The sequence below is a fragment of the Prionailurus bengalensis genome, chromosome B4 (assembly GCF_016509475.1).
Source record: "Prionailurus bengalensis isolate Pbe53 chromosome B4, Fcat_Pben_1.1_paternal_pri, whole genome shotgun sequence".
NCBI classification, from domain to species: domain Eukaryota; kingdom Metazoa; phylum Chordata; class Mammalia; order Carnivora; family Felidae; genus Prionailurus; species Prionailurus bengalensis.
Genome location: NC_057358.1, coordinates 137,500,142 through 137,511,983, shown reverse-complemented (window position 1 = coordinate 137,511,983; position 11,842 = coordinate 137,500,142). Strand labels below are relative to the sequence as shown.

Below are 11,842 nucleotides of genomic sequence, written 5' to 3'. Positions count from 1 at the left end.
GCCCAATAAAGGGCATCCTACATATGTGTGCAACACGTTGACTCACCCTCAAGAGAGAATTGAACCTCTGACTTGAAATCTATGATGTGGGTGTAGAAGTACTAATTAGGAAGCTTTTGCTAATAATGGAAGCTTCAGGACAGACACATCTCAGGTGGCTCCAACGCTTGGATCCCGTGAGGCCTCTCACTTGTCTCTGTGGCTGTGCTGGGGCTCCGGGCAGTCAGGGCTGCAGCTGGGAAGTCCCTGTCCTTCCCTGGCCATTTTCTCTCTTTGATGTTCACATCAACCACTTTTTCCAGACGGAACCTGAACCCCCAGAGGTGAAGCCAGGAGCCTATAGTTTCTGACTCCAAGGAGGTCCACGTACGTGGGGGGCCCTGGGTTGTGACTTCATGTGGTGGACCTTGGTTCTCTCCCCTGTAAACGGGCATGATGTTAGCACTTCCCAGGGCTACTACGGGATCGCCCGCAGCGTGTGTATGTATTCAGTCAAGGCCGCCGCGCTCTCGAACGTTCTCCGCAAATGCTAATTCCAGTCTCCTCCCCTGCCCGGCCGCCACCTTGCCAATTCTGACCCTCTCTCAGCCCAGTCCACGTCTCTGTTCCCCCTTTTAGGGCTGACGGATGGAGGGACGGAGGTGTTCAGTGGGGCGGGGGCAGAGGAACGGAACTACAGATCCGCGGGACCACACAGGACCCATAGTTGGCGATGCCATCCTGTGGATGCAGAATTCTGTCTCGGTGGTAGATCTTGTGTTCAGCGCCCTTCTCACCACGAAAGAAACAAGTCCGTCTTTAAAAAGTTTTAAGTCAAAGAGTCCACCGGAAACGGCTGGAAAGAACGGATGAGTTCATGGCCTTGACTATGGCGATGGTCTCATGGAGGCACACTTGCCTCGAGCTCAGCATGTTGTCCGCTGAGTATCCAACAGCTTTCTGTTTGTCAGTCATCCCTCGGTGGCTTTTCGGGATTCTGAACTCTGCCTTTGGAAACTGGGCCGTTGCTTGCAGGGGAGGGAAGAAAATGTATTGGGGGATAGAAAAACAACTCCCCAAGTGGCTTCTTGACCCCTGACCCCAGGATGGAGAGCCAGCTGGAAGGGGAGGTGGCCAGAGGCGGTGGAGACGTCCTCCTCGGTTTGGGATCAAACCGTCCTGAGTTTGAATCCTGCCCCTCGCCCACATTGGCCAAGGTCTAAGACAACTATTTAGCTTTGCTGGGCTTCCTTTTCTGACAGTGAGCAATTACCTCTGCCTTTTCGGGGCGGCGGGTGGGGGGAGGCAGGGCACAATATTGACGCGCGTGATGATGTGGCAAAGTGGTCCAGTTAGCCTGGGGTAGGCGCAGTGATGGGGGGCTCATCCGTGCTGGCTCCCTGCCTCGTCTTTTCCCGCTACGAACGCCCAGGGAGCCTCAGCCTTGGATCAGACCCTCAGAACCTTCCGCATCCTGTAAAGGGGAGTTCTCCTGCCCTGTGGGCATTCACTCAGTCTCCAGAGCCATTCTGTTCATGTTTGAAGGGATGTGGGATTGCAGGAACAAGCTGGTCTCCAGTCACGTGATCCATAATATGGCGGACTTCTCTCTCGTCTTTACTGACTGAGCCCTAGGTATGTAGTTTAGAAATGCCCTGTGGAACGATATATGTTTTGAGACTTCTCGGAATATCTGTGTTTGAAACCAAAATGTCAAGTTGTAAGGGCGCCCGGCTGGCTCAGTCGCTAGAGCATGTGACTCTTGATCTCGGGGTTGTGGGTTCAAGCCCCCTGTTGGGTGTAGAGATAACTTAAAAATAACATCTTTCAGGGGCACCTGGGTGGCTCGGTCGTCTGAGCTTCCGACTTCAGCTCAGGTCATGATCTCGCAGTTCGTGAGTTCGAGCCCGAGGTCACGAGGCTGTTAAGGGGTGGACCCAAGTCTCAAACCCAGATATTCAAGCTCCAATCCAGGCCAATTCGATCGCAATGCAGGTGAAGAGAAATGTGGATGCTGGGATGGACCGCAGACACGGCTCATTTCTGTGGCTATTATGAATAGTCCACCTTTCCAGAAATGGAATGTATTTCTCTTAGCATTCATTCATTCATTCATTCATTCATTCCCTCCTCACTCACCTTCTCATCCGTTAGGCACCTACTTGGCTCTAGGCACACACTGTGCCTTCCTTCAACATACTTAGACCATGTTCTGCTCACAGGCCAGACTCGCTCTGAGCTGTCAGCACAGAGCCCGACGCGGGGCTCGAACTCACAGACCGTGAGATCATGACCTGAGCTGAAGTCGGAGGCTCAACCGACTGAGCCACCCAGGAGCCCCTAAAGAGGATTTTTTTTTTTAATTTTTGTTTTCAACGTTTATTTATTTTTGGGACAGAGAGAGAGCATGAACGGGGGGGGGGGTGCAGAGAGAGAGGGAGACACAGAATCGGAAACAGGCGCTCCTAAAGAGGATTTTTAAAAGGTAGGTTCGAAGGGGAGCGCCTGGGTGGCTCAGTCGGTTAAGCATCAGACTCCTGATTTCGGCTCAGGTCATAATCTTACGATTTGTGAGTTTGAGCCCTTGATCCGGCTCTGCGCGGACAATGTGGGGCCTGCTTGGGATTCTGTCTGTCCCTCTCTCTCTGCTCCTCTCTTGCTCTCTCTAAAACTAAATTAACTATTAAAAAAATTTTTTTTAAGGTAGGTTATGAGGGAAAGGGCATCCCACATGTGGGGGGGGGGTGCAGCATGGGCAAGGGGAGGGCGGTCCGGGGTGCAGGACGTCGTCAGGGAAAAGCGTGTCCACAGCGGCAGCACAGAACTCTGCACATTTACTGACAAGAACTTCAGCTTTGGTTTTCTGCACGTAACCAACGCCCTCGTCGTCAGAGAGCACCCCAACCCTGCGCCTTGGTTGCTGGCTCAGGACTTAGGCAGCTACGGAAACAGCAGAGGGCCAAGCAGATGATAATTGCTGTGCCCCGAATTAATTACCAGAAACTTGCAGACAGCCCTTCGAAGTCTCCGCAGCAGAGAGCACCCTCCTCTAGCCAGCATCTGCCTGAGCGCGCGGGTCACGGACAACCTGAGAGTCCTCACTGGTGATTTAATTACATACACGGCCAATGAAATTATTATGAATTTTTAACCAAAAAGCCAGTGACATTTACAGAGATTACAGTAGGAATGCTCTCACGTGCCGTCTCTCCCTGGCTCTCTGAACACCGGTCCCCTGGGCAGCCCACTTCACGGGGCTGATGCGCAGCCCAGCAAAAGCACTAGGGAGAGAGGATGCCATCCTGAGCTGGGCCGAACCCACAGTGGAAGCAGCGAGAGCCTCTTCAGGGTAGCCGGAGTCAGCCCTTTTGTTTTGCATTGGGTGAACGGGTGCCTCCCTGATTGGTGCTACACCAAACGGGTCATGACCACTTAGAACGTGTGGATTAACCAGCGATCCGTCACTGAGGTCTTCCTAAAGGCTGGCTGCTGGGGTCAGAGAGGAGAGGCCCCTGGTGTCTGAGGGCCCAAGGGACAAACGCGTAAGTCACGTGTGGCAAAAGCCCTAATGGAGAGGCCAGAGCAACACTGGGGTCCTGACCTGAAAAAAAAAAAATTCTGGCAACTTCTGACAGTAGACGAGCTCGTGGCCCGTTGGCATATGTTGAAAGGGCCATTTGTTGATCGTGTGTGCCTGGGTATTTTTGTGCCGTGCAGGAACAGGAAGTTACGATGATTTACCAGCTTAAGCCTTTACTTCGAAAGACAATTGCCATTTCTCCCCAGCATTTTTCAAACATACCAGGATGCTACCAACAGGGCACAAAGCGCTCCGACGTTAATTGATGAGGGTTGGTAACTCGACCATGGTAATATCGACTCCGAGACGTTAACCGCCTGGCCGTGGGCTGGGAGTTTTGGAATACGACCTCGGCAGCTGTACTTATAACTGTTTTATGTGACATTGACCAGGCGTGTTTACGATTTTTAACAACAGCCTTAAAAAGTCCAGTGACATCTGTTGAGAGTTTAATCGTCAGTGTAAAAAAAAAAAAAAAAAAAATCATTAAAGGCACAGTCAAGAGATCAATGTCCTTACTGTTTAAACAACACGGTGGCCATCAGGCGGTGGGGGAATCTGGCGACAGGACTAATTGACTCTCCCAAGTAGAAGCGTCAGTATGCAGGGGGACAGGAGGGGACGGCAGACAATTTAAATAAAGTAGGAGACGGAGGCTGACGGAGGCAGGGAAGAGGGAGCGCGGGGAAAGCGGGAGCACCGAGAGCCAGAGGAAAAAAGAAATGAAAAACAAAAAAGAAAACATGGACATTCTTCTTCCCCCCCACCGGAGAGTATCTACAAGCCCGGCCCTGGGCCGGGCGGCCCGGGGTCCTCACGTCTGGCTGCGCGCGCGGGCGGAGAGGGGGAGGGGCGTCCGGCCCGAACGGTCCCGGGGCCGACGGCCCCAAGCCGCGGGCCGGCGAGTTTGCGCCCCTCGGCGCCGCCACTTTTGTTCTCCGCTCGGGGTGCGGGGCCGCGGCGGGGCCGCAGTGCGCACGCGCGGGCGGGGCGGGGGCGGGGCGGGGCGGGCGGCGGGCTCCGGCACCGCCCCCCGCCGCCCCGGCCCGCTCCATCCGGGCACTGCCGAATTAGCATCGCGCCGAGGCACAACTTTGCCGAGGCCCAGCGAGATCCAGGCGCGCGCCGGAGGAAATATAGTCCCTGCCGGCCGGCGGCGGCGGGGCGGGCGCGCGCGGGGCTGCGCGGGGCTGCGCGGGGCGCCCGGCGCCTGGGGGCCATGCGCCGGCCAGCGCGGGCGGCCCGGGGACCCGGCGCAACTTGCCGGGCAGCCTGAGGAGTTGGAGCGGCCGCGGGCTCGGCGCCGCGGCGCCCGGCCGCCTTTCTTCCCCCCTCGCCAGACCCCCCCCTCCCTCCCGTTCGGCCTTGGGGGAGGGGGCTCGTGTCCCCCCCCCCTCCCCACCCGGTCCCCGGAGGCCCGGTCCGCCCCCGCCCGCTCCCGCCCCCGCGGAGTCGCGCAACTTCCCGGGAGCCGGGGCCAAAGTGAGCGCAAAGTGCTGCCCAACTTGCCGGGATGGAGCTGCAGAGCCGGCCCGAGGCGCTCGCCGTGGAACTCGCGCGCCACCAGGTAGGCGGCCGGGGCCCCGGGCCGGGAGTGCGGGGCTTCAGGGACCCGAGCCCGGCGTCTTCTCCCGCGTCGCAGGGTCTGCGCGGCCGGAGGTACGCGGAAAGGGCTCCTCCTCAAGCCTGCTCCCGGGTGGGGGACTTGGTACCTGCACGGCCCCCGCCGACCCCCGGGCTCCTCCTCCTCCCTTCGTCTCTTGCAGTCTTGCATACTTTGGGGGCGGGGGGGGGCTGGAGCCCGTGGGACCCGAGCCCCGCGTCTTCTCTTTCTCCGCTCGGGGTCTGCAGGACGGAGGGGGCCAGGAGGGGGCCCCTTCGTGAGCCTGCCCCGGGCTGTTTGTGTGAGAGTGCGGGCCGGCCCCCGCCCGACCCCCGCTCGCGTGCAACCCCGCACAGTTTGCAAAAGTAGTTTTGGCGATTGTTGCTCGGGCTGGCGGCGGCGTGGCGGCCGGAGCCCGAGCGGTATTGCGGCGTGCGCGTGTGTGTGTTGGGGAGATTAGGACGCGACTTGAATATTTATGAGCTTTGCTCGACACGGACTCGCCGTGTTTACTTGGCTCTTTGTTCCTCCCCCCTCCCCCGGCACACACTCACACTCACTCGCACACGCACCCCTGCCTGCAAACTTGCACGGCTCGGGGCGCGCCGCCGGGTGGCCGCGGCCCCCGCCCCGCCCCGCGAGCTGCCCCGATGAGGCGGCAGCCACAGGTAAGCGGCCCCGCGCGGCACTGCCCGGCCGCCGCGCGTGCGGGACGCGCGGCCCGGGGAACTTGGGGCGCGCTTTGCACGGCCGGGCGGGGGTTGCGGCCCGCGGGGCCCCGGGGCGCACTCGGCCCCCCGGGGCGGCCGGCCTGAGCCCGCTCCTCCGTGTTTCCGCAGAACGGCGACCTCAAGAAGCAGCTCCACGAAAGGCAGCCGCGGATCGCCGCGCTCAGCGACAAACAAGTAAGCGAGCTGGAGGCTGCGCCCCCCAACTCCGCCCGAGGTGGGGAGGAGGGGTCGCCCGGCACTTTGGCAGCCCCCTAAAAAAGTGCCGGCCTCGGCGCCGCAAGCTCAGACTCCCAGAGGAGTCTGTCTGCAGCCCTCAAAGTTACCCGCCCCCCCCCCCTTTTCTGGAAAGAAAGAGCCGGGTTCCTGGAGGCCGAGGGGGGCGAGCCAGCCAGGCTCCGGCAGTGGCCGAAAGAGACGAGCTGCACTCAAAAGGCGGCGAGCAGCCCGGCGTCCATTTTGAGTTGGTGGACATGTTTTTGGAATGTGGCAGTTTCTCCCGGCTCGGTGTCCCCCACCCCACGCCAGTGCGAGGGTAGGGGTGGCGGGGGGCCGTATTCGGGACCTGGACGCCAAACTACTTGGAAGCAGCTTCTGGATTCCATTGCGAACCTTATTTAAAGAACCTTCCTCCGGGCTCCCCCCCCCCCCCCCCCTTCCTCGCCACTTCTCCAGCATCACTTTTTATTCTTGGAACCTGACGCCAGCTCCCGGGGAACAAAAGAAAGGCGCCCCCAGGACCCCCCAGTTCTGCCTCAACTTTGGTCTCGGGGCTTCAGGTGTAGATTGGGACTCCCGACAGCCGCCTCGCGCCGGGGGGAGGGGCTGGCACGGCCGCCGACCCCCCTCCCGGCCCCTCCGGGGAGGAAAAGTTGTCCATTGTGACTTAGTTGCGCTGAGCTCAGCGCTCGGGGTTTCAGCACCACGAACAGATGCCGCCGCCAGAGCGCGGCCGGCCGCGCGCCCCCGCCCCCTCCCTCCCCTCCCTCCCTCCCTCCCTCCCTCCCCGCCGCCCGCGCCCCTCCCCCTCCGCCCCTCCCCCTGCGCGCCCCGCTCCCCGCACTCGCGCTCCCGCCCCTTCCCCCCGCGCCGCCCGGAGCCGAGAACTTTGAGCCGCGCAGCCAATGGCGCTCCCGGGGCTCCGAGGCTGGCGGGGGGCGGGGGCGCCGGCGCCCCTCCCCGCGGCCCCTCCCCTCCGCGGGCCCGCCCCCGCCCCGCCGCGCCCCCTGGCCATCGATCGCGCTTCCTTCGGAATGCCGGCCGCCGCCGTCAGCACCAAACTTGGACAGCGCCGCCCCCGCCCCCGCCCCCGCCGCTGGTGCGGCCCCCTCCGGCCTCCCGCGGCTCGGGGCCGCGGGTCGGATGCCCCCTCCCCGGAGGGGTTTTCGGTGGAGGGAGAGACGTGGACGAGATCGGCGGGGGTGGCGGCGACCGCGGAGCGGGAGAACTCGGAGGCCGGGTGCAAATTTCGAGTCTTTAAAGTTGAAAAGTGGTGGGAGGGGGCGTGCTGAAGAGGAGGGGGCCGGAGGTCGCGCAAAGAAAGATGGCTGTGCCCGCGGGTCCGCGCCCGGTCGGGGGCGCCCGGCTGGACAGGCGGGTTGGGACGAATGCATTAACCCCTTTCTGACGCTGCCGCGGCACCCCCCTTCCAACCTTCCCCTCCCCCCCCTGCCCGGCCGCGCGCCCGCGCGCGCGCGCCCGCCCGCCCGGCCCGCGCCCCCGTCCAGGCGTGGAAGCTTCCATTCCCGCCGGAGGGGGGTCCGGCGCGCGGCCCCGGCGAAGTCGGGGAGTTCGCGGGGGGAGGGGACCCGGGCCCCGGCATTACCATTTTGATTGCTTTTGATGCCATTTTTGGAGGGGGAGGGGTTGGAAGACCCTTCGCTGAGCACAAAGATGTTTAATCACTGTGTAGAATCAAATCAGATACTTTATTTGTATTTTATTGTTTGAAATCCGCCACCAAATCGGGTGCAGTGTGATAGCTGAGGGTTCCTAAGCCCTGTTTTCAGTGGGTAAAACGGCAAGTTGTTGACTCTTAGGCTCGGAGTGAACGATTTAAGAGAGAGCGAGAGGGAGGGAGGGAGAATCCAGGAATCCAGCGGCTTCATCGCAACAATGTCTTTATGTGTGCTTCTACATGGCAATAGTTTTACTATTGAGTGGCTTTTCAGAGCTTAGGTCTGATCGTTTCTTCTGTATTGTAGCAACTATGCCAGGGCTGTTTAAAATTTCATGTTGATAGTAAATGAGTAGCTATTTATTATCCGTCATGCCAGAATTTAGATGAGGCTGAGCGAAACATTGGAAAATTCTGTTTGGAGGCTCCATGCATCTCAGGGGAAGGAACTGTCCTACTCCCGGCTGCCTTTGCCTTTAAATTTGAACTCCGGGAAGGAAAGATGCTTGCGAATGGAATGGACCTCCATCTTTTTTGTGTCTGTGAGTGTGTGTCCAAAAAGAAAGAAAACAAGGAAAACTTTTGTTCTCTGGCCTTTTAAAAATGTTTCTCTTTTAAATGACTAAATATAACATCTGGTAAGCAGCCAGCGTTGGGCCTGGCCATCGGAACTTGTGTTTGGAACTGTCCGTTGTTTTTCCTTTTCCCTTTGTGGCATTTTATATAACAAGGGCTCATAAAAGAGGGAGGGGAGGGGGCCGAGGCCGTGGTGCAGCATGCTAATAAAGCTGCCTGGTCTCTCCCAGGCTCCGAGGTGAAATCTTTCAGAAGTCACCTATGAAATGAGTTGGGTAGACTTAACATTTACTCGTCTCTCTCTCTCCTTGGGAGAGTTTGGTGGTGATTGGCAGCTTGGTGGGGGGTGGGGGGGATGGTCCAGGAACAAGCTCTTGGAGGTGATTCCGGGCTGCACCCAGGGTCTTAAAGGGGGGCAGTGGGGCTCTGCCTGGGAGTGGCTGAAATGTGGGAGCAGGCATGAAAAAGCCAGTATTTTTAGAGTTTGTTTTTAACTCAACATGAAACTAAAGGTAGGGCTCATTTGTAGATTGGCTGGGGAAGAAACTCACCGTTTCCACCTCCGGAGATGTGTTTTCGTGCCGCTCCCTCTTGGAATGTGGGATGTAAAGGTTAAGTTTCAATTAAAAGTGCGTACGTGGATGATGAACTGGATAGAAAAGCGAACGGATGACCCCATTATCCACATCTGTTAGAAATACAATAGCAGCTGAGTAGCATCTTTGGGTGCCCTGCCATCAATTTCCCATTCATGCCCTTGACACTGGAATTTGTTCAGTTACGTCTAGAAACACAGACAAGTGTTTCAAGATGTTCATGGAGGACTCCTGGAAGTAAATAGGTTAGTTGTCGGTCGGAAGCAGAGATACGAGTCCCGTATAACTGTTGAGTGCGTCTCCCACCATTGATGGACCAGGGGATAAACAGGAAACCAGTGTCTGTGTGAAAACGGAGTTCATAGTTTTTTTCTTTAAAAAAAAAAAAAAAAAGGAGGTATGGGAGTTGGTCAGAGTGGAGTTTTGGGCCAGGCCGCATTCCCAGGTGTGGCCGCGCCTGGCAGCCGGGTTTTTTGATTTCAGTGGAGGAGGGACCCTTCGTCTTTAACGAGATATGATGTTTGAAGACTCTATTAGTTGCTCGGACGGTTTTACGCCATGAATCTGCGGCACACGCAGAGAGTCAGTAACATTTTTATCTAAATTGTCAAGCAACAAGCACTTCCGTGTAAATAACAGACCCGTCATGAATACTGGGTGTCTTTGCTTTCTTGCTTGCTTGCTTGCTTGCTTGCTTGCTTTCTTTCCTTCCTTCCTTCCTTCCTTCCTTCCCCCTTCCCTCCTTGAAGTTCTCAGCACATTTAGATGCCACGTATCACGGGCATCTCTAGACCTGAACTTCATGAAGTTCAGCTTCACCACGGAGCGAGAAGAGCCTCCTGTGTTGACTGTAGTCCACGCCGGCGTGGCTTCGCGAGAGAGACCCCGGAGGTGAACTTGGGGCCTTTCCTGCTGCTCGATCCATCGATTTGATGGACTCTGGATTCCGAGGGGCTGTCCTTAAGTGCAGCAATAAAAATATGTCTTCTTGAAAGGTATTATGTATGTGGCGTGCACCCGGGCGCTGAATCACGTCTTCACCGTGATTCACTAGCCGCGTTGGACAGCAGAGGAATTCTGCCTTGGAAGTATCCGCTGAACAGAACTACAGGCTGGCTACAGTCTTTTGGTAAAAGGGTGTTGTTCCGTTTTCCAAGCTTTCCTTCCGGTCTGCCCCTCTCCAGGGGGGTCAATTTCCATCTTCCTGACTTAGCGTCGAAGATGTCATGCTTCAAATAGTATCATTACTTTCTAAAGAGAGAAGCCTCGCGGAGCTCCGCACTCCGTCCCCTGCGGGGAAGAACGTGGCCTTGGATGGCAGGACCCAGCCCTGGTTTCGCCCGCTATCACGCTTCTTAGCCCGCAGCATCCCGAACCTACCCGCGCCCCCGCCCCCCTCACCTGAGCCCTGCTCCCTGAGGCCCCTCTTCCCCTCCCCCGACTCCCACCATCATCTGTCAGTTGAGGATTGAGGCTGCCACCTCACTGCATCTCCTGTGAAAACCAAAAACCCCCAAAGCGGCTTTAGTGAGGTACATGTCACATGTCATACAATTCACCCATTTAAAAAGCACAATTGAATGGTTTTTTGTGTATTCACAAAGATGTGCGACTGTCCCCACCATCAACTTTAGAACATTTTCATCTCAGAAAGAAACCCCTGGGCTCTCGCTCCCCACCCCCACCCAGCCCTAGGCAACTGCTGATCTACCTTCTGTCTTTCTGGGGTTGCCTGTTTTGCTTCCCTGTGAATGGGATCGTACGACCGGCTTCTCTCACTGGACATAACGTTTCAAGGCTCATCCGAGTCGTGGGAGATGTTGGTGCTTCGTTCCTTTGTGCATCTGAACGATACTCTGTTGTACAGATAGACCATATTTTGCCCGTCCGCTCACGGGTTGACGGACGTTTGGGTTGTGTCCTCCTCTTGGCCATGTGCATAACATATCGCGTCTCCTCTGGCCCCCTCTGGTATGTTCTGCCGGGCTCTGCTCAGGGCGGTCTCCATCCCACTCCTGCACGTGGCGATGCAGTCTCCGTGGTTGCTTTCCGGCGGCTTCTCTGGCACGTCGAGCAGTTTCCTGCCTTTACACGGTGTTGGCCGGCGTCTGTCTCGATCTTTTCACGTCTGCTTCTGTGCTGGACTGTAAGCTCCGTGCAGGGGGGTGGCGCGGCCTGCTCTCCCTCTTCCCCTGCACCTTGTAGGGACTGAACGCGCTCAGTTGAGTGAGTGGATGACGTTGTAACAGGACAGGCATGAGGATTAGTGGAGTCCCCTAGTGGGGAGTCCCTAGCCTGTCATAGGCGTGCAGCAAATGGTAGGTTATGCTGTGTCTGAAGTGAGTGGACTCAGCACTGATTAAGACCCTCTTGGAAACCTCACAAAAGAGTAAGGCGTAGATAACCACGTTTCGAGAAGATCCCAGCAAAGTTCTGGGAAAGTCATGCTGTCTGGCCTGGAGGTGGAGGACAGCTTCCTGGAGAGGAGGTTGGGGGACAGGTAGGTCCTTGAGGACGCCTAGAGGTGTGGACAGGAGATGCTGGTGTGAGCCCGCTAGGGGATAATGGCCTAAAGAAACTTGCAGGTGCTGTGACCCTTCTGGCAGTAAAGCCTTGAGCAAGAGAGAGACATCACAGAAGGTGAGCTGGGGCCAGAGCAAGGAGGGCATCACTTGCTTGGAGGAAGGGCCTGGATTTTACACCTTAGGCTCGGAAATAGCCAAGGGCTGTTAGTGCATAGGTCAGGAAGGTGCAGGAATGGTGCTAAGGGCAGGTGGGAAGGGAGGAGAGAGAAGGACGCCTGAGCTCCCTCGTTGCTTGGCCGGGCCGGGCCACGTGAGTTCTTCAGATGTTTGTCACCTCCATGGGGAGGCCCTTGCATGG

At 57.7% G+C, this 11,842-nt stretch overlaps 1 protein-coding gene across 1 annotated transcript in view; it reads left to right on the top strand.

Moving 5' to 3' along the window:
- The first annotated feature begins 4,954 nt into the window (after positions 1-4,954).
- The window catches only part of PHF21B (PHD finger protein 21B), a 90,998-nt gene continuing 84,110 nt past the window's right edge, over positions 4,955-11,842 (top strand). The window contains exons 1-2 of the mRNA XM_043562874.1: positions 4,955-5,126; positions 6,002-6,067. Coding sequence (XP_043418809.1) covers positions 5,073-5,126; positions 6,002-6,067 — 120 coding nt within the window. The 5' untranslated portion in view covers positions 4,955-5,072. The remainder of the gene's footprint in view (positions 5,127-6,001; positions 6,068-11,842) is intronic.